Source organism: Ogataea haglerorum (assembly GCF_019207285.1).
Source record: "Ogataea haglerorum isolate 81-453-3 chromosome Unknown 81-453-3_NODE_1_length_915391_cov_96.871712, whole genome shotgun sequence".
In the NCBI taxonomy this organism is placed as follows: domain Eukaryota; kingdom Fungi; phylum Ascomycota; class Pichiomycetes; order Pichiales; family Pichiaceae; genus Ogataea; species Ogataea haglerorum.
This window is the reverse complement of record NW_025065151.1, coordinates 607,039-629,468: the sequence shown is the minus strand read 5'-3', so window position 1 is coordinate 629,468 and position 22,430 is coordinate 607,039. Positions and strand designations below refer to the sequence as shown.

The following is a 22,430-nucleotide window of genomic DNA, read 5'->3' as shown; positions in this document are numbered from 1 at the left end:
AGATATTCCAGCGGTCGCTGTGCTTACGTAATCACACCTTCACGGTGAGCAGTTTCGGGTACTGGAACTCGGAAACGCCCCAGTGCGAGTTGAACCTGCCGTAGCCGGACTTGTTGGTGCCGCCGTGGGGGAGGTGCGGCTCGTCGAGAACGGTCGGCGCGTTCACATGGACAGAGCCGCAGTCTATCTGGCCGGCCAGCTTGTGTGCTGCGAGACCCTGGCTGGTCCAGATAGAGCACTTTAGTCCGTAGTTCAGCGCGTTTACCTGGTCAGCAACCGACGCCACGTCTTTATATTTCACCAAGCACACAACAGGGGCAAACGTCTCTGTGGAGTAGACCTTCATTTGCGGCGTCACATCTGCGAGAACGACGGGGGAGAAATTACTGGTAGCAGAGAGGTCCAAGCTGCCTGCTAGCAACTTTGCACCGTCCTGCAGCGCTTCGCTGACGAGTTTTTTTGCCGACTCTGCGTGTGCAGCTGTTCTTTGCGGTATCGCTAGAGTTTTGTCGGCGGCGATGGTTTCGGTTGCGATTTTCTGGAGCATCTGGGCAGCCCGTGGATATTTTTTTTCCGAGACGAAAATCAGGTCCGTGCACATACAGATCTGTCCCTTGTGGGCCCAGCTGGCCCACAGACTGGTCCGCAGAGCTTCTTCGAGGTCTGCGACGTCGTCCAGGATGATGGAGCAGTTTTTCCCGCCGAGCTCCAGCAGCACCGGCTTGAGATGTTTTCCTGCCACCGCAGCTACTTCGGAGCCCACGCGGGTGGATCCGGTGAAATTGACCTTTTTCACGTTTCTGTTCGCAATGAGCGCGCCAACGATCTCCCTGGATTTCGCCGACTCGCAATGCACCAGCGTCAAGACGTCTTTGGGGACTCCGGCGTCCAGCGACGCCTGGACGGCGAGGTGCGAGATCCGGGCCGACAAGTCGCTGGACTTGACGATTACCGAGCAGCCGGCTGTGAGCGGAGCAAAGATCGCGCGCGTGGCAAGAATCAGCGGCGCGTTCCACGCGGCTATGCTCAGCACAGGTCCGAACGGCTCGTTGACCACCATAGAGATTTCACCGGTGCTCTCTATTTTGGCGTTCTGCACAGGCATGGTCCCCGCAGGACGGGTGTCCAGAATTGACCGGTAATGGCGAATGTTGTCCAGAGTCCCGTGGTAGTTGAATTCCGCCATGTACATGGGGTTTCCAATCTCCACGTGGGCCTGGATCAGTTCGTCTTTCTGGGCCTCCAATTGGCGGATGATGCTGTCGTAAATGCCGAGCTTCTCCCTCACGCTCATCGCCTTCCACAAGAGGAACCCCTTTGCCGCCCGCTCGCACAGCTCTGCAACGGGCTGCGTGTCCTTCAGAGCTAGCACCTTATGCAGCGGTTCACCGGCGGGGGACATCGCAATGAAGTGGTGGTCCGCGGGTGCGCCCTCAAAAATCATGGGCACCGTGGCTATGCGCCGGAGATGCGCTCGTGCCACGGCAGACGCTCTTGGCGGCCGGATGCAGTTCATGTTTGCGAGCACTGGTAGGCTTTGAACTTTTTTCGAGCACAGCCTGGATAGAAAAAGGCAAGGGTCCAGACGGCGGCGAGTACGGCGATAACGCGGCCAGAACGGTCTGCAGCGTGTTCCCGCTGGCCTCGCGTTCAGCGCAAGCGTGTGGAAGGCTCTCTTTACCCGGCAAGGCGCTGTCCGCCTGGGCCAGCCTGCTCTCCGGCTGCTTCCTCTTCCCCTTATGTAAGCTACTTTTCAGAAATTGTTGTTAATATTATGGTCAAAAGAACAGAACAGGAACAGCGGCTGCTGGAGATGCTGAACGCGCGCGTCAACCGCAACAAGTGCGGCGAGTGCGGCGCAGCGTATCCAATGTGGGCGTCCTGGAACCTCGGGGTGTTCCTGTGCGGCCGGTGCGCCTCGATCCACCGGAGTCTCGGCCCAGACGTCTCGCAGGTCAAGTCTCTGAGTTTGGACGTCTGGACGACGCAGGAGCTGGACGCACTGGCGTCGATGGGCAACAAGAAGAACCAGCGGCTGTGGAACAGCCACAAGGAGCCGTTCCCGTACGACGAAGACGACAAGGGCGCAATTACACTCTATCTGCGTAACAAGTACATAAAGGGCCTGTTCCGGAACACTCCGATCGATCCAGCAGACTACAGGCTGAGCAGGAGCGACAGTCGGCGCAGCGGGCGAGGCAGGGATGAGTACGGCTCTAGCAGAGGCTTGCGGCGGGGCAGCTCGAGCCGTGGCCAGTACGCCGATCTCTCGCGCAAGCTGAGATACGACTATGGGTTCGAAGACGAGGAGCGGAACTTGGACGCTCTGGAACGCAGCGGCGGCGATATCAAGCTCGCGCTGCGTATTCTGGCCAAGGAGAAGGAAGAGACTCCGCCGCCGCTTCCTAGACGGAGAGCTACGGCTGGCGCTCTTCTGGACTCGGCCAAGACCGGTGCGACCGACGTCGATTGGCTGAGCGGTGGCGGCCCGACCCAGCAGGTGCAGCAGGTGCAGCAGGCCCAGACTGGCGCCCCGGAGGTGCAGATCTACCAGTACATCGACCCAAACACCGGGCAGGTGTACTATATCGACTCGAACGGACAGCAGTATATGGACCAGAACCAGGCGCAGATGGAGGCGCAAATGCAGATGCAAATGCAGATGCAGCAGATGCAACAGCAGCAGTTGTTGCAACAAAGACAGCTGGCCAACGCTCAGGTGTTGTCTGCGTACAACCAGCCGACTGGCCAGCCGGGACAGACGGGAATGGGCCAGGGCTTTTTCTGAGTCACTCCTCCACAAGCACCATGTATGTGTGTGGCCGCACATACAGCCAGCGTTGGTAGAAATATAGTATATCGAATAAAACCGTTCCGCTGCTACCAAGGATGTATGGCAACTCTGTCTTGAGAAACACTGCTCTTGTGTCGGGTGTGAGGGCGCCCGCGTTGCACACAATCGAGAGCGAGTAGGTGAGGTTGCCCATGAGCGCAAATGCGAACAGCAGAGGAGAGATGCCCTGGACCGACTTTCTATGGTAATTCTTTACCAGCTGCGGTATCCGGGACGCCAGGTAGATGAACGTGCAGCACCATGCAACAGCGGTGCCAATTGACGTGTGTTTGGTGGATGCGACGGGGTCGGCGGCCCGCACAGGGACAAATCTCGACCAGATCAGCTGCAGCATCGCCGCCAAGGAATGGACTCTCAAGCGGCCCCCATAGTGCAGAAACTGATACAGCAGCACCACGTCATTGAAGAGAAAGTATGACGAGAGATAGAGCTGGAATGGGAGCTGGTCGGTGAGATAGCAGCCGACGAAGCTGGTGAGATCGCCAAAAAACCAGAGAACAAGAAACTGGGGGCTAATCCCGTCGGTGCTCTTGTTTTTGTAGTTCTCAAACTGCTGCGGCGCCTGTGCCATGATCCAGCACACCGTCGACATGACCGATAAGACGGTCGCCAGCACGTCAAGCGAGATCATGTAAAACGTTTTATCTGATAAGGAGTGACAGAAAAAAACAAACTGGGGAAAATTTATTTTTATTACTTAAGCAGGAGTAGCCCGTTAACCCTCTTATCAAGGGCAAAACAATTTAGTCACACCTTGTTAGTCTTTATTCTTGGTACACAGATTTATCGCGTTGGGGACTGGATTTGGTGCAGAATCTAGGCTGGAAAACGCGGCAGATCTACTGACACGCTTGTTTGGCTTCTTGACTACATTGAACACGATATATCGCGGCACAAATCAGACACCAAGGGTACCTTGTAAGGCTTAGTCAACCCGATGTCCAAACATCAAGCACAGGTCGTTGGCGACTTTACGATAGGTCCTGAGATCGGTCGGGGCTCCTTCGCAAACGTCTATAAGGGCTACGACAACCGGACGAAAGCCCCAGTTGCGGTCAAGTCTGTGTTTAGGAGCCGTCTAAAGAACCAGAAGCTGGTGGAGAATCTGGAGATCGAGATATCCATTCTCAAGAACCTAAAGAATCCTCACATTGTGGCTCTCTTGGACTGCGTCAAGACAGATCAGTACTTCCATCTGTTTATGGAGTACTGCTCGCTGGGGGACTTGTCGTACTTCATCCGCCGGAGGGACCAGCTGGTGCAGACGCATCCGCTGATCAGCTCGATCCTGGAGAGGTACCCGTCGCCGCCCAATAGCCACGGTCTGAACAAGGTTCTGGTGGTGAACTTCTTGAAGCAGCTGGCCTCTGCGCTGGAGTTTCTCAGGGACCAAAATCTGGTGCACAGAGACATCAAGCCACAGAACTTACTGCTTTCGCCGCCGGTGCATTCCAAGGAGGAGTTCAAGAGGAAAGGATACTCTGGGTTGTGGGAGCTTCCCGTCCTGAAGATTGCGGATTTTGGGTTTGCTCGGTTCTTGCCATCAACATCTATGGCTGAGACCTTGTGTGGCTCGCCACTGTATATGGCTCCTGAAATTCTGCGGTACGAGAAGTACAACGCAAAGGCGGATCTCTGGTCTGTTGGAGCGGTCATCTACGAAATGTCAGTCGGCAAACCGCCTTTCAGGGCGTCAAATCACGTGGAATTGCTCAGGAAGATCGAAAAATCAAAAGACGAAATTACTTTCCCAGTGTCGGCAGAGGTCCCTGATGACCTTGTGAGGCTCATCTGTGGCCTTTTGAAAGCCAACCCAACCGAGAGAATGGGCTTCCAGGAGTTCTTCAATGACCCGCTGATTGTGTACGACGTTCAATGCGCAGACGAACCTTTAGAGTGCTCTAATGTGGACGAGCAGTTGTTCATCAGCGAGTATCTACCTGATCCAAAGAACCCCGCTCCTGCGAAGCCTGCCCAGGAAACAATAAAAGAAGAATCGGAGGAAGAGGAGAGGGCCGAAAAGACCCCTACAGATTCACTTCTGATTGGTAAGGCGGCCGGCTTGAGAATACCCAAACCGATGGATGGCTCTGGAAAGGACGAGGTGATCAAGAAGCTTATCAACAAGAGCAGCCCGCCTCCAGATACCGTTAAGGATGGGCAGATCAAGAAGGGCGCCAGTGCAAGAAGAGACAAGGACGATTTTGTTTACGAGAAGGACTACGTTGTCGTTGAGAAGCGCACTGTGGAAGTGAACGCCATTGCCGACGAGCTTGCCAAAGCCGGTGCAGGTGCAGTTGCTATTCCGTCGCCTCACTCGGGAGCCAACGAACACAGCACGGCTAATCAGCCAGCTGCTACGGGAGCACAGAACCAGCGCCGGTTTTCCCCCTCGAGTCGCACATCTTCAATGGGATCTAACAGAAGACCTAGCTGGAGTGACCGCAAGATGCCTATATCCATCAGCCCTACCAATGCCTTGACGAAGGCCTTGGGCTACACCTCGAACAGATTATTTGGGCAACAGCAGCAGCAACAGCAAGCTCAACAATCGCAACAAGCCGCTATCGAGTCGGCAATAACCAATGTGACTACGAACCTACTTGCTACAAAGACGCTTAGGCCTCTGAAGCCAAGCCAAGAGGCCTCGCTTGAAGACACAGAAGTAATCAATCAGTTGGAGCTTCTGGCTACCATGGCACACGCCATCTCCCTGTTTGCAGAAGTTAAATTCAGCCAGCTCATTCCGTTGCCGCCATCGTCCTCGTCGCCCGGATCGGCGGATTACGACGAGATGTACCAAAACGATGCGTTCCCGCCAGCAATGGTGAAGTCGATCAGCAGCGAAGGCGTGGCCTTATATGTGGAAACTCTGTCGCTTCTCGCCAGAGCTATGTCCATAGCTAGTGATTGGTGGCATCAAAACTCGTCAAAACCGTCTACCTCTCCAAAACTGAACGATCTCGTCCAGTGGATACGGTCTCGGTTCAACGAGTCGCTTGAGAAGGCTGAGTTTCTCCGTTTGAGGCTGGCTGAAGCCAACGAGCAGCTCGTCGGCGAGTCTGGCTCGAGCCTGAACAAGCCGGTGGTTGCGGAGAAGCTGATATTTGATCGAGCTCTGGAAATGAGCCGTACCGCGGCGATGAACGAACTTAAGAACGAGGATCTGCTGGGCTGCGAGCTGAGTTACTCGACAGCGATCTGGATGCTTGAGGCGTTGCTGAGCAACGACCAGGAGCCGGTCACGGGCAACGAGAAGCTCGATGCAGAGGACAAGAAGATCATCGAGCTGTTCATCAACAGCATTGGCAATAGATTGAAGGTTTTGCGGCAGAAGATCGATAAACAGGGAGTAAGAAATTAGGTTTGGTTTGCATCTTTTGGCTTTATTTTTTGCATTTTGGAGGCTACATATGGGTTCCTAAGAGTATACTATGCTATAATAACGGAACGTTTTGAGTTTTGGGACGACTTTCGATTGGATGGGCCAGGCGCGGCTGTTGCTTTCGCCTTGTGCCAAGCGGATCGTCATTGGAGGCGACTTTATAGTCCATACAATAATGAAATGTTGTACATGAAAATTCCATTTTAGGTAAAAGATAAATAGTTTTTTTTCCATTAATTCCAGTCTGTCTACTTTCTCCATGAACATGCTGGTTCTTCTTGTGCTGGCGATGCTGGTCAGCGCAGACTCGATCTATAACTATTATAACCGCACGGCCTACATACAGCATGATGACTCGCTGATTATGCTTCCTTTCAATTCCGAGTTTAAGACCGGCCAGACAGTGACGGACCTTTGGAAACTCCCGGCTGACGACTGTAAAGTGATATCGGTCTCCAACAAGCTGTATGCATTCTACGAAACCAACACCTCGGACTCGGCCCTTTTAACGGTATCCCAATTCAACGAGACAACTCAAGAATGGAAAGAGCTGGACTTCGGGTCGCCGCTGGAGTATCTTTCGGGTAGCGCCTACATGGCGACTCCTGACGCTCCAGACTCCGTATATGTGTATGGGGGCTACAACTCATCATCTGGCAGAGTCTCTGGACGATTGGTGCAATTAGACCTCAATGCCCTGGAAATAGCAGATACTCAGTCTTCACTGCAACCAACCGGTTTCTACGACTCCTCGTCGCTGCTGATCAACCACAACACTCTTGTTTTGGTCGGAGGAAAGACGGCAAGCGGCTGGGTGAGCCTGAAGCAGCTGGCGGTGTGGCAGTACGAGTCGTGGGGATTTAAGAGCGTATCGGTAGATAAAACAGACACCATCAACTCGAGGGCCGGGGCGCTGTTGCTGCCTGTTTTCTCCAGCAACATGATCACCGAGGAATATCTCAGCAGCAACTACAGCGACTTTTCGGTCGACTTTGTGCTGATGGTCGGAGGAGGCCTCTCTTCTGGTACGTACAGCTCGCCAAATTTTGCCAGATTGGACGTGGGATCTTCTTGGTCGTGGACGTCGCTGGACACCACTGTGAGTCTCGCAAACTCGAAAACCAACAACGCCAACAACAGCCAGCTGAGCGTGGACGACATGGTCGGCGCTGCCGTGATCTACGACACGCTGGTTGTGGTAAATGGAGACAGTGCAAACTACACCCTGACGCTGTACAACACGACGAGTTTCGAGGTGCTCGAGTCGGTAGATTATTCAAATTTGGCGAAGAAGACGCCGGGCAAGTCCAGCAAAAGCCTGGTCATTGCGCTGTCTGTGCTGATACCTGCCCTCGCAGCAACCATCATCGCCCTGGTGGCAGTCTGGCTCTACAAAAAATACAAGTCACGTGAGGCAGAAAAGCAGAAGGAAAAGGACCTGAAAGACATCATGGAGTTCTACCAGGCCGGCAACTCGTCGTCGACGACGTTTGCCTCGCACGGAGCGGAGAAGGAAAACACATCATACTTTGGGAACCACGTCAAGGTCAATAATTACGACGACGGCGATAATCTATCCATCAGCTCATGGAAACGCAAAAGATGGCAGCTGGAGTCCGAGATGGTCAACCAGGACCAGGACACGGACGTCGAGCCGGATCCAACGCCGGAGCCGGCGGAAAAAAGCCCCGTGTCCCCCCTCAAACGGTCGCTGTCCACGATTTCGTACTCCCTGGGCCGCTCACTAAGACGCAGCTTTTCGTACCAGTCCAGCATCCGTTCTTTCTTCACGGCAGAGACGCCGCCGGACGATTCCGGCCACAGCCCACAGCTCACCAACATCCCTGTTTTGCGGCCCGCCGAGGCTTCTAACTTCGCCCTCCATCTGATTCCCGAGGACTCGTCTCTCAACTCTTTCAAACTGAAGGCCGCAGCAGACTCGCACTCGATGACCTCCAACTCGACCATCTGCGAAAAAAGCGAGAGCTCAGGCTCTCGGCCGGCCTCGCCGCCGCCAGCAGCACGCACCACGTCGCTGGTGTTCCACAACAGAGCGCCCCTCATGGCGATGCCCGGCCGGTCCAAGGATTTCCTGCCCCCTCCGGAGCCGGACCTGGAGAATTTGGACGTGCAAATTCTGGTGAGCTCCAAACGACGTTCCAAGCTCAGAGTCACTAACCCTGACCCCGACGGGCCGCGGAAACGCACAGCCAGCAACGAACACGACGAAGAGGAGTAAATAATTAACGCTTATTTTTTAGTACACAGAGCCGAACGTAGACTCGCGCGACTTCTGGATCAGATACGAGTCGGCAAGCACCAGAGCAGCCATGGCCTCGACGATCGGAATGGCACGTGGAACGACGTTGGGATCGTGTCTTCCGCGCGACTTGAGCACCCCGTCGTCTCCCTCGTAGCTGGCGGTCTGTTGTTCCTGCGAAATGGTAGCTGGAGGCTTGAAAGCAACACTGAAGTAGATGTTCTCTCCGTTCGTGATGCCGCCCTGGATTCCTCCCGAGTTGTTCGTGGCAGTGCCAAGCCTGCCTCCCTTCTTCACAAACGGATCGTTGTGTTCAGACCCTCTCATCTTGGTTCCCTCAAAACCAGAGCCGATTTCGAAGCCCTTGGTGGCCGGAATCGAGAGCATCGCGTGAGCAAGCATGGCTTCCAGCTTGTCGAAAGCCGGCTCCCCAAGACCAATAGGCACATTTCGTATGACACAGGTCACGATGCCACCCACGGAGTCGTTGCGCTCCTTGCAGTCCACGACAAGACGGGTCATTTCGTCGGCTTTTTCGAGAATAGGACAACGGATAGGGCCGGACTGGTCGACTTTTTCTCTCGTGATGGTCGACAAAAGCTCCATAAACTCTGGGTTCTGCACAGAACGGTCGATCTGACACTCTCCAACACCAGAAACAAACGCCACGATCTCAACGTCGTTCACCTGTTTGAGAAACTTCTCGGCAATGGCTCCTGCAGCAACACGACCAATAGTCTCTCTGGCCGACGATCTGCCTCCTCCAGACGAGGCCTTCACTCCGTATTTGGAGAGGTACGTGAAATCAGCATGCGAAGGTCTAGGAAAGACATCCATCTCTGTGTAGTCCTTTGGTCTCTGGTCCTCGTTCCTGACAACCATGGCGATGGGAGTTCCAAGCGTTTTGCCAAATTCAGTTCCAGACTGGATCTCAACTCTGTCCTTCTCGTTTCTAGGCGTGGTCAGCTTGGATTGGCCCGGGCGTCTTCTAGACAACTGAGGTTGAATGTCGTCCTCAGTCAGACTCATGTTGGGCGGCACGCCGTCCACAATACACCCCACAGAACGGCAGTGCGACTCGCCGTAGGTGGTCACCCTGAATATTGTTCCGAATGAAGACATGATGGTGAAAATCGAAACACTGGAGTCTTCTTCAGATCTTGGTACACCAGAAAAAATTTCGACCAGAACCAAATTTGACTAATATTTGTTTCGAAAGCGACATCCTTGCACCAGGCAGTTTCAGATGGTGGCTATCCACTCCCAAACTTTGAACATCTCGCCTCGCACCTCCGTCATGTAGGTTTTCACATTTGAATTGGTCTCCACATGTTTACTGACCTCGTTCCAGACCTTGGCTTTCTGTTTTGCGCTCAGGGAGGCGTCTATCAGATAGTAATCGCGCAGCTGGATTTTGCCAATGTAAGGCTGTGACGACTGGCCCAGTCGGTACAGCTCGGCCTGTTTGCGCAACTTTTCAATGGTCTTCGTCGTCAGCTCGTTCACCAAGATCCGTTTGTTCCTGTATTGGGTGAACTTGACACTCATGTATTTTATCAAGGAAGCAAAAAGCACCAGTGCTAGCAAGTGCCATTTGAGACGGACAAACACGTCCATGAACATCCTGATGAGTCTGCATTTGATTGACAGCTTTGACAGCGAGGTTGACCGAATAAAGTTATCTCCAATCACGAGCTCCGGGCGCTGTTTGAGCACGGCAAACGTCTTCTCCCACAAGTAGTCGAAATCGTCGTCTTTCAAATCAAAAGTCTCGATGATGTAGTTTTGCAAATGTGGAATGGTCATCCCGACCTCGTGGTCTTCACCTCTACCACACTTGTACTCGGCGTTTCGCCGATTCAGCAGATCGGTTGCCAACTTGACCATCTTGTCGATTTTTTTCACCTTCACGGAGTCCAGAACGCAGGTCTGGTATGTTGGTATGATCCCAAATAACGACTTGAGTGGTTTGTAAATGGTGTAATCGGGATCGCAGTAGAGTCTCGAATAGGGGAAGCATTGCCCATGTTCGGGACACGGAACGCAGGATAGCGTGAATATGCTTTCAATCTTGTCCAAGTACTGAGAAATTACCGGATGAGCTCTTCTATCGTACTCAAACAGCGGACTGTACACTTCAGAACCGCAGAAACCGATTCTTATCCGTTGCTCGCGGTAAGATGTGAATGCATACATCAGGCTCAGTGTCAAAAGCCAAGCAGTCACGAGTCTGTAGACGAGATTGGATGGCGGAGCCGCCCCGATCGATTTTAGAGCCTGTTTCGATTTCTCCTCTATCTGTTCTTGAGTGACGTCAATCTCATGTTGCAGCTGTGTCAGCACCTCCTCGTCATTGGTGCTATCTGGCGACTCTGGCTTTGACGAGTTTTGTTCCTCTGGTCTATCCAAGGATATTGGCTTTGTAGGGCCAGACAGTTTTTGGAGCTGCGCAGCAAAATCGGAAACATCGAGCGGAGGAATCGGTTTTCGAGGGCTGTTAAACACCATCGGCGTCGAAGAGGGTAGAGTTGGTACCACGAAGGATTCGTCGTGGTGCGTATCTGCAGGAGGCGGGGTTTGAGACGCTTCGCTCTTGGGGTGGATAACCACAGTATTTTCTTCTTGGCTGGCTTCCTTGGACGGCGTCTCGTGCCCGTTTTTGAAGCTTGGACTTGATTCCACCTTGACATTCGTCTGTTTCTTTGGAGACACAATTGTTGAGTTGTTAGGCGTAGTTGCTGCCGAGGAGGAGAAAACGCGTTTGTGGTTGGTCTGTTTCTTCAAGATCTTCGAGTACTCTTTGTGCACCGTAGCGTCGGCGTCGTCGTTCCCGTCTTCCAGGCTGCGTTTCTGCGGCACGCTTTGCCCCACCAAATTCTTGATCTTTCCTTTGGCTGGAGAACTGGCCTTCGCAGGCGGCAAATTCGAAACACGCTTGGGCCTGGGGATCTTGGCCCGCGGCTTGGTCACTTTTGACGGGGGCACCTGCGGGCTGGAAACACGAGCAGCAGCTGGCTTGTGTTCCGGCCCGGGGGGATCTGTATCCCCCGCTTTCCGCTCCTCGTCTGCCCCAGAGCTTATGTCAGTCTCATCCTCGCTACTTCCGCTTTGGTCTGCCTTTTGCTCCGTTGTCCTGCCCTCAACGGTCCTTGTTTGGGCCTTAAGCAGCTCGATAAGATCTGCCTTTCGCGCGCTTCTGGGAATGGAGACGCCGCGCTTGTGCAGGATCTTTTTCAGGTCGACCACGCGCAGCGAATTGAGGTCAAATTCTGGCGTTAGAACCCGGTGCCGCTAAACTTACCCGTCTCGCCCGGCGCACTCATAAACAAGACAATAAAGTAAATAAAAGTCGAATATTTTGGGCCGATTAGGTAAGCGTGGCGGACTCCAGCGGCACAGCCCTGGAGATCTTTCGCGCAGCAGCGTTTTACGTAAGCCCGCAGGAAATGGTGTGACGGCAAATAACGGTACGGACCTATACTATCCACCGGTCGTGGCAGCCCCTGCGGGATAGGAGCAACAGAGTCCGAAAACGCCTTTGGGCAAAAACAGGCGCCCCTGCCCTCGCCGTCGCACAAGCTTGTGTCTTCTATGCGCACGTTGTCGTGCGCGCTCTGCGGCCGCGATCTGAGGTCATGTTCCTTCCCCTCACCTGTGCTACAGATAGCTAGCTGCTTTTCAAAATTCTGGCACCCGTGCGGCTTTCGTGCATACGGGTGGCATGGTGTGATTTACTTGCTGCCTAGATTGATCCGAAAACCGTATAAAAGGTGTAGCAACCGCCCCTTACAGCCATTGCAAAATGTCTTCATCTCAACTACCTCCTCAAATTCCCTTTGGCCGCTATGTGTTTGAGCGTGTGAAGCAAGCCGGAGTGAACACCATTTTCGGCGTTCCCGGTGACTTCAACCTGGCGCTGCTGGACCACATCTACACCGTGGACGGCCTGAGATGGGCCGGCAATGCGAACGAGCTCGTTGCAGGCTACTCTGCGGACGGCTACTCGCGTATCAACGGCCTGTCGTGTCTGGTGACCACCTTTGGTGTCGGCGAGTTGTCGGCGGTCAATGCCGTTGCCGGTATGATGGCTGAGCACGTCGGATGTTTGAACATTGTTGGCACGCCTTCGCTGTCGAGTATCTCGAACAGGCTGCTGCTCCACCACACGCTGGGTAACGGCCGGTTCGACGTTTTCGAGGAGATGTCCAAGCACATCAACCAGAAGCTTGCCGGCATCGACGATATCCAGAAGGCTCCGGGTGTCGTGGACGACCTGATCGTGACCGCCTACACCACCAAGAGACCGGTGTACCTGGCACTGCCTTCGAACTTTGTGGACCAGCTGGTCGACTCCGAGCTGCTCAAGACGCCGCTGCAGCTGACGCTGCCTCCTAACGACAAGCTTGCCGAGGACGAGATTGTGGACGCCATTTACAGCAAGATTGTGGAGGCCAAGGACCCTATTGTGCTGGTGGACGCGTGCGCGTCGAGACACGACGTGCAGGACCTTGTGGCGCAATTCGTCGAGGCCACGAACTTCCCCGTGTACACGACGCCTATGGGCAAGTCGGCGTTCAGCGAGGACCACCCCAGATTTGGCGGGGTGTACATCGGAGTTCTGTCGAACCCGGACGTGAAGGAGGCCGTCGAGTCGTCCGACCTGATCCTCAGCGTCGGCGGCCTGCTGTCGGACTTCAACACCGGCTCGTTCTCGTACAACTACCACACCACCAACGTGGTCGAGTTCCACTCGGACTTCTGCAAAGTCCGCGCCGCCACGTACCAGGACCTGAAGATGAAGTACGTGCTGGAGAGACTGTGCCGGCAGATCAAGGACGCCAAGCTGGAGTACGTGCCTAAGCCGCTTCCAAAGTCGGTCCAGGACTACAAGCAGGTGGCCCACATCAAGTCGGGCAAGCTGACGCAGGACTTTTTGTGGAAGAAACTGTCCTACTTCCTGCGCTCCGGCGACGTTCTGGTCACCGAGACAGGCACGGCCTCGTTCGGCGTGACCCAGACGCATTTCCCAGGCAACATCACGGCCATCTCCCAGGTGCTGTGGGGCTCGATCGGCTACTCGCTTCCTGCTGCCGCCGGCGCGCAGTTTGCGCTCGAGGAGATCGACCCTAGCCGCAGATGCATCCTGTTCATCGGTGACGGCTCTCTGCAGCTGACCGTCCAGTCCATCTCGGACATCTGCCGCTGGAACCTCAAGCCGTACCTGTTTGTGCTGAACAACAACGGCTACACGATCGAGAAGCTGATCCACGGCCCTACTGCGCAGTACAACATGATCCAGAAATGGGACCATTTCAAGGTCCTCGAGCTGTTCCACGACAAGGTTGACTACGAGAACATCCGCGTGTCGACGATCGAGGAGCTGAACGCGCTGTTTGCGGACGAGGCCTTCAACAAGAACGACAAGGTCAGACTGATCGAGATCATGCTCGACGAGATGGACGCCCCGGAGAACCTGGTCAAGCAGGCCAAGATCTCGGAGCAGATCAATGCTTCCTAATGAGTACAGATTATGATGTTTATAGACGACTAAAACAGGCCCTCGATCTGGCCGTGCTCCACCTCGACGTTCATGTAGCCCGCGTGCGTGGCGAGTCCCGGGATCGTCATGATCTCGGCGGCCAGCGCGTACAGGTAGCCCGCGCCCGCGCTCAGCCGCACCTCTCTGATCGGAACGGTGAACCCGTGCGGAACACCCTTGAGTTTCGGATCGTGCGACAACGAGTACTGCGTCTTGGCGATACAGATCGGCAGCCGGCCAAACCCTTGCGCCTCGTACGTGGCGATCTGCTCTCTGGCCAGCGGCGACAGCTCGACGCCGTCCGCGCCGTACATCTTGCGTGCGATCGTGCCCAGCTTGTCCTCCACCGAGCCTTCGAGCTCGTACAGAAAGTTGCCCGCGCTCGGTTGCTTGGCGGCCTCCACCACCGCCCGCGCAAGCTCCACTGCGCCGGCTCCACCCTGCGCCCAGTGGTTCGACGGCACGGCGGCCGTGGCGCCCGCCTTTATGGCCTCCTCCTGGATCGCAGCGATTTCCGCGGCCGTGTCCGTGACAAACTGGTTGATGGCCACCACGACCGGCGCGCCGTAGCTCTTGGCGTTGGCGATCTGCTTGGCCAGGTTGGCGCAGCCGCGGCGCACAAGCTCCACGTTCTCCTGCGTGTACGCCTCGGGCAACGTCTGGCCCGGCTTCACGTCGGGAGCGCCGCCGTGCAGCTTGAGCGCGCGCGACGTGGCCACCAGGACCACAACGTTCGGCTTCAGCCCGGACGCGCGGCACTTGATGTTGAAGAACCGCTCACCTCCCATCGTGAAGTCGAAGCCGGCCTCTGTCACGACGAAACCCTTGGTAGCGGCGGCAGAGCCGGCGGGAGCACCCTTGTGCGACCCCACCAGCTTGAGCGCCAGCCGGTCAGCAATCACCGACGACGCGCCGATCGAGATGTTCGCAAACGGCCCCGCGTGCACAAACACAGGCGTGCCCTCCAGCGTCTGCATCAGGTTCGGCTTGACCGCGTCCTTGAGCAGCGCCGTGATGGCCCCCGCGCACCCCACGTCCTCCGCCGTGACCGGCTCGCCCGTCCGGCTCGAGCCCACCACCATGCGGCCCACGCGCTCTCTCAGGTCCTCCAAGTCCCGCGACAGCGCCAGAATGGCCATGATCTCCGAGGCAACCGTGATGTCGAAGCCCGTTTTGCGCGTAAAGCCTTTTTCGGTCGGAGCCTGCCCCACAGTGACCTGTCTAAGGAACCGGTCGTTCACGTCGACCACGCGCTTGATCTGGATCGACTCGGGGTCGAGATCGAGTCTCGCAAACCGTGCGGCGTCCGCATCGCTCAGCTTGTCCGGGTCCGTCTCGCTGATACCCAGTTTTTGCAACCGTTTCAGCATGGACGGGGTGAACTTTCTCTGGCCTTTCTTGACCGGAACGAGCCGCTTGTACAGCGCCTTGTCGCTCTGAGTGCTCTCGTGGAACATGCGCGTGTCAATGGCGGCTGCCAGCAGATTGTTGGCGGCGCCAATTGCGTGGATGTCGCCCGTCAGGTGCATGTTGAACTCGTCCATCGGGATCACCTGCGCGTAGCCACCGCCGGCAGCTCCGCCCTTGACGCCGAACGTGGGGCCCATCGACGGCTGTCTCACGTTGGCCACCGCAGGAACGCCCAAGTGAGCGCCCAGAGCCTGCACCAGCCCCATCGTCGTGGTCGACTTGCCCTCGCCCAGCGGCGTGGGGGTGATGCCTGCCACCAGCACGTAGTTGCCGTTGTCGCGGTTCTCCTCCAGCCGGTCATACACCGACAGCGACACCTTGGCCTTGTAGTGGCCGAACTGCTCGAGCTCGGACTCCTTGATGCCGAGCTCCTCGGCGACCTCGGTGATATGCTTTGGCTGCTGCGCCCGCGAGATGTCGATGTCCGACGGCACCGGGTCGAGACACTTAAGTGGGAGCGGCACACACTCGACGGGGCGCGACTCGCGCTCCATTTGGCGCTTGGCCGCCAGCACAACGTTGTCGACCAGCATGGCGACCGTCATGGGGCCGACTCCGCCGGGGACAGGCGTCAGGAACGAGGCCTTGTCGACACACGAGTCGTAGTCGATGTCCCCCACAAGCCTGCGCCCGCTCTTGGTGCCCGGAGCATCCACGTAGTTGATACCGACGTCGATGACCACGGCGCCCGGTTTGAGCCACTCGCCCTTGACGAACTTCGGCTTTCCGACCGCAGCAACCACAATGTCGGCCTGGCGCACGAGCTCTGGGATATTGGTCGTGCGGCTGTGGCACATGGTCACCGTGCAGTTGGCCTTCTTGAGCAGTGCAGCTACAGGCGTCCCGACGATATCGGAGCGGCCAATCACAACGGCGTGCTTGCCGGCCAGCTCAATGCCGGTCTGCGCCAGCAGCCGCATGCACCCGTTCGGCGTGCACGGCAGGAACAGCGGCTCTCCGTCCTTCTTGGCCAGCTCCCCCACGTTGTATCTGTCGAAGCCGTCCACGTCCTTCTCCGTCGCCACGCTGTTGGTGACCTTGACCTCCGTGATGTGTTTTGGAAGTGGGAGCTGCACCAGAACTCCGTGCACTTTCGAGTCCTCGTTCAGTTCTCGGATCTTGTTCAAAAGAGTCACCTCTGCTGTGTCCTCTGGCATCTTGATGACATTGCACTCGACGCCCGACTCTGTCGACGCCTTCAGCTTCATTCTCACGTACGCCGAGGAGTCGGGTCTGTCGCCGACCTGGATGATTGTCAGCGACGGTTTGAAGTTAGGGTTGGCCTGCTGCATTTGCAAGATGGCTTTTCTTGCATCTGCGCGGATCTCGGCGGCCAGCTTGGTGCCCGAGAGAACCTGTGCCGCCAGCGACCGAACAGAGACGCTAAAGCGTCTGAGCTGCATAGATTTGAACGAGCTTGCTCTGAGCATGGTATATCTAGAGCAGGGTCTACTATGCGGATGAGTCAAAGAATTTACCGAATCAATTTTTCAAGTCAAAAAAAAAATTGTGGTTGATGCACCTGGAGGAAAAATAAAAAAAAATTCATAGCCAAAACGGGGGCAGCAGAGTACAATAGTGTAGCGTGGCAGACTGTAGCTGGTAAGCCTCCGGAAAACTCTTGCGGTCGTCTGCCAGCCTCTACACACTACGAAACTGCTCGCTGTGCCCTTTCCAAGTCCTTTCCCTCCTCCAACTTTGAGTGAGTTCAGCTAATTATTTAAATTAAATTAGCTCTAAACTTAATTTTTTCAGATCTCGCAACATTTACATTGTCGCACTATATACATCAGGCCTGCTTTCCACGCGGCCGGTCCTTCACCTTGTTCTTGTTCACGTGCTTGCCCGTTCTGGTCTTGAACCCTCCCTTGGCAAGAACACCCCACGGAGACATAGGCGGCTTGTTGCTCTTCGACTTACCACGGCCTCCTCCGAGCGGGTGATCCACCTTGTTCATCGCCACTCCTCTCACGGTCGGCCTGATACCCTTGTTCCTGTTTCTGCCTGCCTTACCCAGGCTCTCGTTGTGGTGGGCCGCGTTCGACGTCACGCCAAGCGTGGCACACGCTTCCAGGCTCACGTACCGCTGCTCGCCGCTCTGCAGTTGCACCACGGCGCGCTTCCTTTCCGGGTCCTTGGAAACCACGCGCGCGTACGCGCCCGCAGCACGGCAGTACTTGGCCGGCCCGTTCTTGTGCTCGCCCACGTTGTACACAATCGTGCCCACCGGAATCAGAGAAATAGGAAGACAATTGCCCTTTCTGGAGATCCGCACCGCGAGAATCGCAGGGTCAATCTTGCCCCCCATCTCGTTCATGATCCTCTCAGGGATCCCAGAACGGAAAGACTCCACCTCGTCGCCTTCTCTGAGCCCCTCGCACGCGATTATGTACGAGAGCTCGCCCGTCTCGTTGTGCTTGATCAGGGCAATGTGCGCCGTTCTGTTCGGGTCGTACTCGATTCTCACCACCGTCTGAGGCCCACCAGCCTGTCTGTGGTAGTCGATCAGCCGGATCCGGCGCTTGTGGCCGCCTCCGCGATGTCTCACAACGATTCGTCCCGTGTTGTTACGACCGGATCTCGAGACCCTTGTCACGGTCAGCGGCTTGTAAGGCTTGCCTTTCCACAAGTAAGGGTACACCGGCCGTCTCCACCACCTCAGACCCGGCGAAACAGGCTTCATGCGCTTGAGCTGGACTCGTTCCTTCGACAGCTCCAGCTGTCTTCTGGTCATGGTGTCCTGCTTCTCGAGCTCGGTTTGCTCGATGCTTCTTTGGCCGAGAAACACCTGGCTCGCCGGCCTGGCCGCAAACAGCGGGCCGAACCACGGCGCAGCCACGGCTCTTCTCGAAACCCTGAATAGAAACGACATGGATGGGTCTTATTTTTTTTCATCCAGACGATTTTGAACGCAGGGCGCATAACTCGCGCGCACAGGGGCGCTCATGCCCAACGAATGAAAAAATTCATTCCTCCAAAAACACTCTGTCAACCAGATTCCGAGCCATGTTTGCGTCCCGTCAATTCGTGAGAAGATTGGCATCTGCTGCCCCAATTAAGCCTCCGGTCCAGCTGTTCGGACTGGACGGCACCTACGCCACCGCATTGTTCTCCGCCTCTGCCAAGGACTCCTCCATCGACAAGACGTTCCAGTCCGTCCAGAAACTCTCCTCCACCATCAGCAAGGACGCCAAGGTCGCCCAAGTGCTCTCGAACCCTGCCATGTCGCTGAACGCCAGAAAGGAGGTCGTCTCCATCCTGTCCAAGGAGCTCAAATTGGAGCCTGTTGTGGCCAACCTGTTGACCGTGTTGGCCGAGAACAACAGGCTGTCCCTGTTCGACTCCATTGCCAAGCAGTTTGGCGTTCTGAACGACGCGTACAACGGCGTGGTGGAGGCTACCGTTGTTTCCGCCAAGCCATTAGACAGCAAGATCCTCAACAGGCTGACTAAGTCCATCACCAACTCCAAGTACGTTGGTCCGGGCAAGACGCTGAAGATCAAGAACGAGGTCAACCCGGAGATTCTGGGCGGTCTGATTGTGGAGGTGGCCGACAAGTCCGTCGACCTGTCGCTCGCCTCCAAGGTCAACAAGCTCAACAAGGTTTTATCGGAGACTATTTGAGGATATAGCAATGAGATTCTAGATGTACTGTACTGGTAGGTGTAGCGGGTGTGGGTGGTGTTGCTATGGCAACAGTGTTCTAGAAGCTCTTGCTCCCCCCACCGAGCGGACCCTGAGTAAATTTGTCTCGATCGATCGTGTATTTTTTTTTATGGACGTCGAACAACAACTTAGCCGGCTGAATATCCGCGATTATGAGGACATAACCAGCGAGTTTTTCTCCATAACCTCCGCCATCGAGTACGGCTCCATCGTCAAGTCGCGGCAGTTCAAGCTTCTGGAGGGTACCCACGCCCTGGAGGTGCTGAACCCGAAGCTGGACACCGCGCTGCTGGAGCCTAGTCTTTCAAATCCAGCCGTCGAGACGCTCGACCAGGCTGCGTGGGTGATGGTGCGCCTGCTTGGCAGTGTGTGTGCGTGGCTCAACAACAACTCGCTGAGCGTAAGCGTGTTAAGCTGTTATTATGTCGAACAGCTTATTCAGCGAAAACCGGTCACGGGCGAACTTGTGGAGCACAGCGTGGCCCCGTTCGTGAAGGGCGTGATCAGTTTTGTGAGCAGTGTGCTCAAGCTCGGCGTGGCAGGCGTCATTTACGAGGAGGAGGACCTCAATACGCAGACGATGGATCTTGATTTTTCCGTGTACGACGGCGAACAAACGGTGCTGGAGCTGCAGAAAGCCGTTGCGTGGGTGCGCAGCCAGCCAGAGTCTGCATCGCAGCAGCTTTGCGTGGACATGCTTTTGCTGATCGAGCACAGCCTGCACATTTGCGAAGTCACCCAGATTTCTGTCGAGTTGTACGAGAACCGTGGGCTGTCGCTCTCGTTCGCCGACAGCGCACTTGGCATCCTGGCGCGGCTGGCCCAGCCCGAGACCGTTGCGTTTGCCGCAACGCTGCCGGAGGTGGCCTGTTTCTCGGAAAATGTGCAAAAAACGCTCAATAACCGGTCGCCGCCCAAACCGTTGGCCCATTCAGATTTCCCCGGCTCGCTCGAGAACTTCACCAAGCTGTTCGCAGATTTCCAGTTCATGCTGAACGTGCTGGCTGTGCGGGACTCTGTGGAGCTGTACGAGTTTCTGAGCATCTTTATGGCCCGCCGCCAGTTCACGACCGACCCGGACGAGATCCTCGGAAATCACGTTATTGTGCGTGCGCTGATGCAGCTTTTCCTTATCAGAGACGACCGGTCGATCTTGGGGTCGCGCGGGTGGAACATCTCGACGCTTTTGCTGGACGTGTTCTCGAAAATCTCCTTCCAAAACTCCAAGCTGCAGAGCAGCACCGACGACGAGCTCCGCGCGGGCCTGGAAAAAATAATCATCCAGATAGAGCCGGCATTCTACAACTTTCTGACCTCCATCTCGCAAAACCCGTCTCGCCAGCGCCAGTTCGTCAATAAGGAGCTGATTATGTGGGACTCGATCCAGGTGGCAGCTGAGAATTTCGAGCTCGAGAGCCACGCCAAGCTCCAGGACACGTTTGCCAACTCCGAGCTGCCTGTCATGCCAGTCTCGTCCTTCGTTTACTACCTGAAGCTCACCAAAATGGCGGAGCTGCTATTCAAGTCCATAGAGCTGTGCCTCTTCAAGGACTGCCGCGAACTGCATCTCGGCTACTGGCTGCTCGCAAACCAGCTCGACTACCTGGTCCAGCACATAAGACGGCTCCTGGACATCAACCAGCTGCGACAGACACAGCTGGCGGCGTACTCCAAGCGAATCAAAAAGGCCAAGGGCGATAAAAAGGCCAAGCTGCGCGAGGAGTACGAAGCAAAAAAGCGGTCTCTGCCCGAGCTACAGAAAATGGAGCTCTATTTCAACATGCAGCTGGCAAAGTACCAGATCCACAAAAGTCTCGCGGAAAACCGCGCCACCGTGCTGCGGATGCTCGGCAAACAGGGCTTCATGGACCTCCCGAAGCTCTGCAAGGCTTCAGAGGAGAACCTGTATAATCTGCAGTTCAAGTCCTTCCAGTCGATAGGAGTCCCTCAACTGCCCTCGTTCAAAGACTACAAGGAGATGATGAAGCAACAGGAATGGCTCGCGAGCCAGCTGTCCTCCGAAGCTAACGCCAGCTACCAGAGGGGCGTCCTGAAACAGAAATCGGACGAAATAAATGCCAACATCCGCCGTCTGGAGGCACTGGTAGCAAAAATGCAGTTCCCCGAATTTATCAGTCAATGGCTTACACAGGAGACTAGACTGCTGAAAAAAGCCAACGTGGCAAGTCTGCTGACGTTCAGCCAGGCGCTCAAGGTGGCAGACCTGCCGAAATCGCAGGTCGCAGTGGTGTTCGAAAAGTACGACCACCACCTGTACTACCCGAATATAAAAGTGGCAGCGAAATAAATACACACCAGCACCAAACGCCCAGTCGGACGGTGGCTTCGGCATCCGCTAAGGAAGAAGGGATTCTCACCGACGTGGCCTACAGTAGGAGTAGACGGGGCGGCCGAGCCCAGCCCTCGCCGAGAGTCACGTGACTTCACAAGGGCTAGGGTTTGCACTCTGCCAGTTTTTGAAAAATTCAGGCAAAAAAAATTTACCACCTTTTAACCATGCCTCCAAAGTTCGACCCTAATGAAGTGAAGTACATCTACCTGAGAGCCGTTGGTGGCGAAGTGGGAGCCTCCTCCGCTCTCGCCCCAAAGATCGGTCCTCTTGGTCTGTCCCCAAAGAAGGTTGGTGAAGACATTGCCAAGGCCACCACCAAGTTCAAGGGTATCAAGGTGACCGTCCAGCTGAAGATCCAGAACAGACAGGCCCAGGCCTCTGTTGTTCCATCTGCCTCCTCGCTGGTCATCACCGCTTTGAAGGAGCCACCTAGAGACAGAAAGAAGGACAAGAACGTCAAGCACTCCGGAAACATTCAACTCGAGGAGATCTGGGAGATTGCTAGAACCATGAGAGAAAAGTCTTTCGGTAAGACTCTTGCTTCCGTTGCCAAGGAGGTCCTTGGTACTGCCCAGTCTGTGGGATGCAGAGTTGCCGGTAAGAACCCTCACGACATCATTGAGGCCATCGACGCTGGCGAGATTGATGTCCCAGAAAACTAACTGATCAGATATGTACACGGCGGAATATATCATAATACAGAAACAAGACTCCCTCTATCCAGTTTGCCAACACTCTGGTGCCAAGTGTCTGCCATATTTGGTTCCTATTTTGGTGCAAACGAGATCAATCTGTTTCCTACTCACCACGGATGAGCGAACGTGATTCCAGTGGTCCATTTCAGATCCAGACATAGTTAACTGTAGCTCTTTTGTAGTATTTTCCCCTGCACGACCTCTGTAG

At 55.5% G+C, this 22,430-nt stretch overlaps 13 protein-coding genes across 13 annotated transcripts; 7 read left to right on the top strand and 6 right to left on the bottom strand.

Annotated features, from left to right (window-relative positions):
• Positions 1-31: 31 nt before the first annotated feature.
• On the bottom strand, positions 32-1,402 carry KL911_000378 (uncharacterized protein; the record flags this gene model as incomplete). The annotated part of the gene is made up of 1 exon (XM_043198997.1): positions 32-1,402. The coding sequence occupies one exon, from the start codon at positions 1,400-1,402 to the stop codon at positions 32-34; it is 1,371 nt and encodes a 456-aa protein (XP_043057071.1).
• Positions 1,403-1,442: 40 nt separating this feature from the next.
• KL911_000377 (uncharacterized protein) lies at positions 1,443-2,788 on the top strand (the record flags this gene model as incomplete). The annotated part of the gene is made up of 2 exons (XM_043198986.1): positions 1,443-1,530; positions 1,944-2,788. 2 exons carry the CDS (start codon positions 1,443-1,445, stop codon positions 2,786-2,788), a joined length of 933 nt encoding a protein of 310 aa, XP_043057070.1.
• Position 2,789: 1 nt separating this feature from the next.
• KL911_000376 (uncharacterized protein) lies at positions 2,790-3,485 on the bottom strand (the record flags this gene model as incomplete). The annotated part of the gene is made up of 1 exon (XM_043198975.1): positions 2,790-3,485. The coding sequence occupies one exon, from the start codon at positions 3,483-3,485 to the stop codon at positions 2,790-2,792; it is 696 nt and encodes a 231-aa protein (XP_043057069.1).
• Positions 3,486-3,791: 306 nt separating this feature from the next.
• On the top strand, positions 3,792-6,218 carry KL911_000375 (uncharacterized protein; the record flags this gene model as incomplete). The annotated part of the gene is made up of 1 exon (XM_043198964.1): positions 3,792-6,218. One exon carries the CDS (start codon positions 3,792-3,794, stop codon positions 6,216-6,218), a length of 2,427 nt encoding a protein of 808 aa, XP_043057068.1.
• A 310-nt stretch (positions 6,219-6,528) lies between these two features.
• On the top strand, positions 6,529-8,478 carry KL911_000374 (uncharacterized protein; the record flags this gene model as incomplete). The annotated part of the gene is made up of 1 exon (XM_043198953.1): positions 6,529-8,478. The coding sequence occupies one exon, from the start codon at positions 6,529-6,531 to the stop codon at positions 8,476-8,478; it is 1,950 nt and encodes a 649-aa protein (XP_043057067.1).
• Positions 8,479-8,496: 18 nt separating this feature from the next.
• Positions 8,497-9,621, bottom strand: KL911_000373 (uncharacterized protein; the record flags this gene model as incomplete). The annotated part of the gene is made up of 1 exon (XM_043198942.1): positions 8,497-9,621. The coding sequence occupies one exon, from the start codon at positions 9,619-9,621 to the stop codon at positions 8,497-8,499; it is 1,125 nt and encodes a 374-aa protein (XP_043057066.1).
• A 120-nt stretch (positions 9,622-9,741) lies between these two features.
• Positions 9,742-12,211, bottom strand: KL911_000372 (uncharacterized protein; the record flags this gene model as incomplete). Its single annotated transcript, XM_043198931.1, has 2 exons — positions 9,742-11,768; positions 12,193-12,211. 2 exons carry the CDS (start codon positions 12,209-12,211, stop codon positions 9,742-9,744), a joined length of 2,046 nt encoding a protein of 681 aa, XP_043057065.1.
• Positions 12,212-12,301: 90 nt separating this feature from the next.
• Positions 12,302-14,017, top strand: KL911_000371 (uncharacterized protein; the record flags this gene model as incomplete). The annotated part of the gene is made up of 1 exon (XM_043198920.1): positions 12,302-14,017. The coding sequence occupies one exon, from the start codon at positions 12,302-12,304 to the stop codon at positions 14,015-14,017; it is 1,716 nt and encodes a 571-aa protein (XP_043057064.1).
• A 29-nt stretch (positions 14,018-14,046) lies between these two features.
• KL911_000370 (uncharacterized protein) lies at positions 14,047-16,938 on the bottom strand (the record flags this gene model as incomplete). Its single annotated transcript, XM_043198909.1, has 1 exon — positions 14,047-16,938. One exon carries the CDS (start codon positions 16,936-16,938, stop codon positions 14,047-14,049), a length of 2,892 nt encoding a protein of 963 aa, XP_043057063.1.
• Positions 16,939-17,297: 359 nt separating this feature from the next.
• KL911_000369 (uncharacterized protein) lies at positions 17,298-18,380 on the bottom strand (the record flags this gene model as incomplete). The annotated part of the gene is made up of 1 exon (XM_043198897.1): positions 17,298-18,380. One exon carries the CDS (start codon positions 18,378-18,380, stop codon positions 17,298-17,300), a length of 1,083 nt encoding a protein of 360 aa, XP_043057062.1.
• A 134-nt stretch (positions 18,381-18,514) lies between these two features.
• KL911_000368 (uncharacterized protein) lies at positions 18,515-19,132 on the top strand (the record flags this gene model as incomplete). The annotated part of the gene is made up of 1 exon (XM_043198886.1): positions 18,515-19,132. The coding sequence occupies one exon, from the start codon at positions 18,515-18,517 to the stop codon at positions 19,130-19,132; it is 618 nt and encodes a 205-aa protein (XP_043057061.1).
• Positions 19,133-19,283: 151 nt separating this feature from the next.
• Positions 19,284-21,482, top strand: KL911_000367 (uncharacterized protein; the record flags this gene model as incomplete). Its single annotated transcript, XM_043198875.1, has 1 exon — positions 19,284-21,482. The coding sequence occupies one exon, from the start codon at positions 19,284-19,286 to the stop codon at positions 21,480-21,482; it is 2,199 nt and encodes a 732-aa protein (XP_043057060.1).
• A 209-nt stretch (positions 21,483-21,691) lies between these two features.
• On the top strand, positions 21,692-22,189 carry KL911_000366 (uncharacterized protein; the record flags this gene model as incomplete). The annotated part of the gene is made up of 1 exon (XM_043198864.1): positions 21,692-22,189. One exon carries the CDS (start codon positions 21,692-21,694, stop codon positions 22,187-22,189), a length of 498 nt encoding a protein of 165 aa, XP_043057059.1.
• Positions 22,190-22,430: the final 241 nt, after the last annotated feature.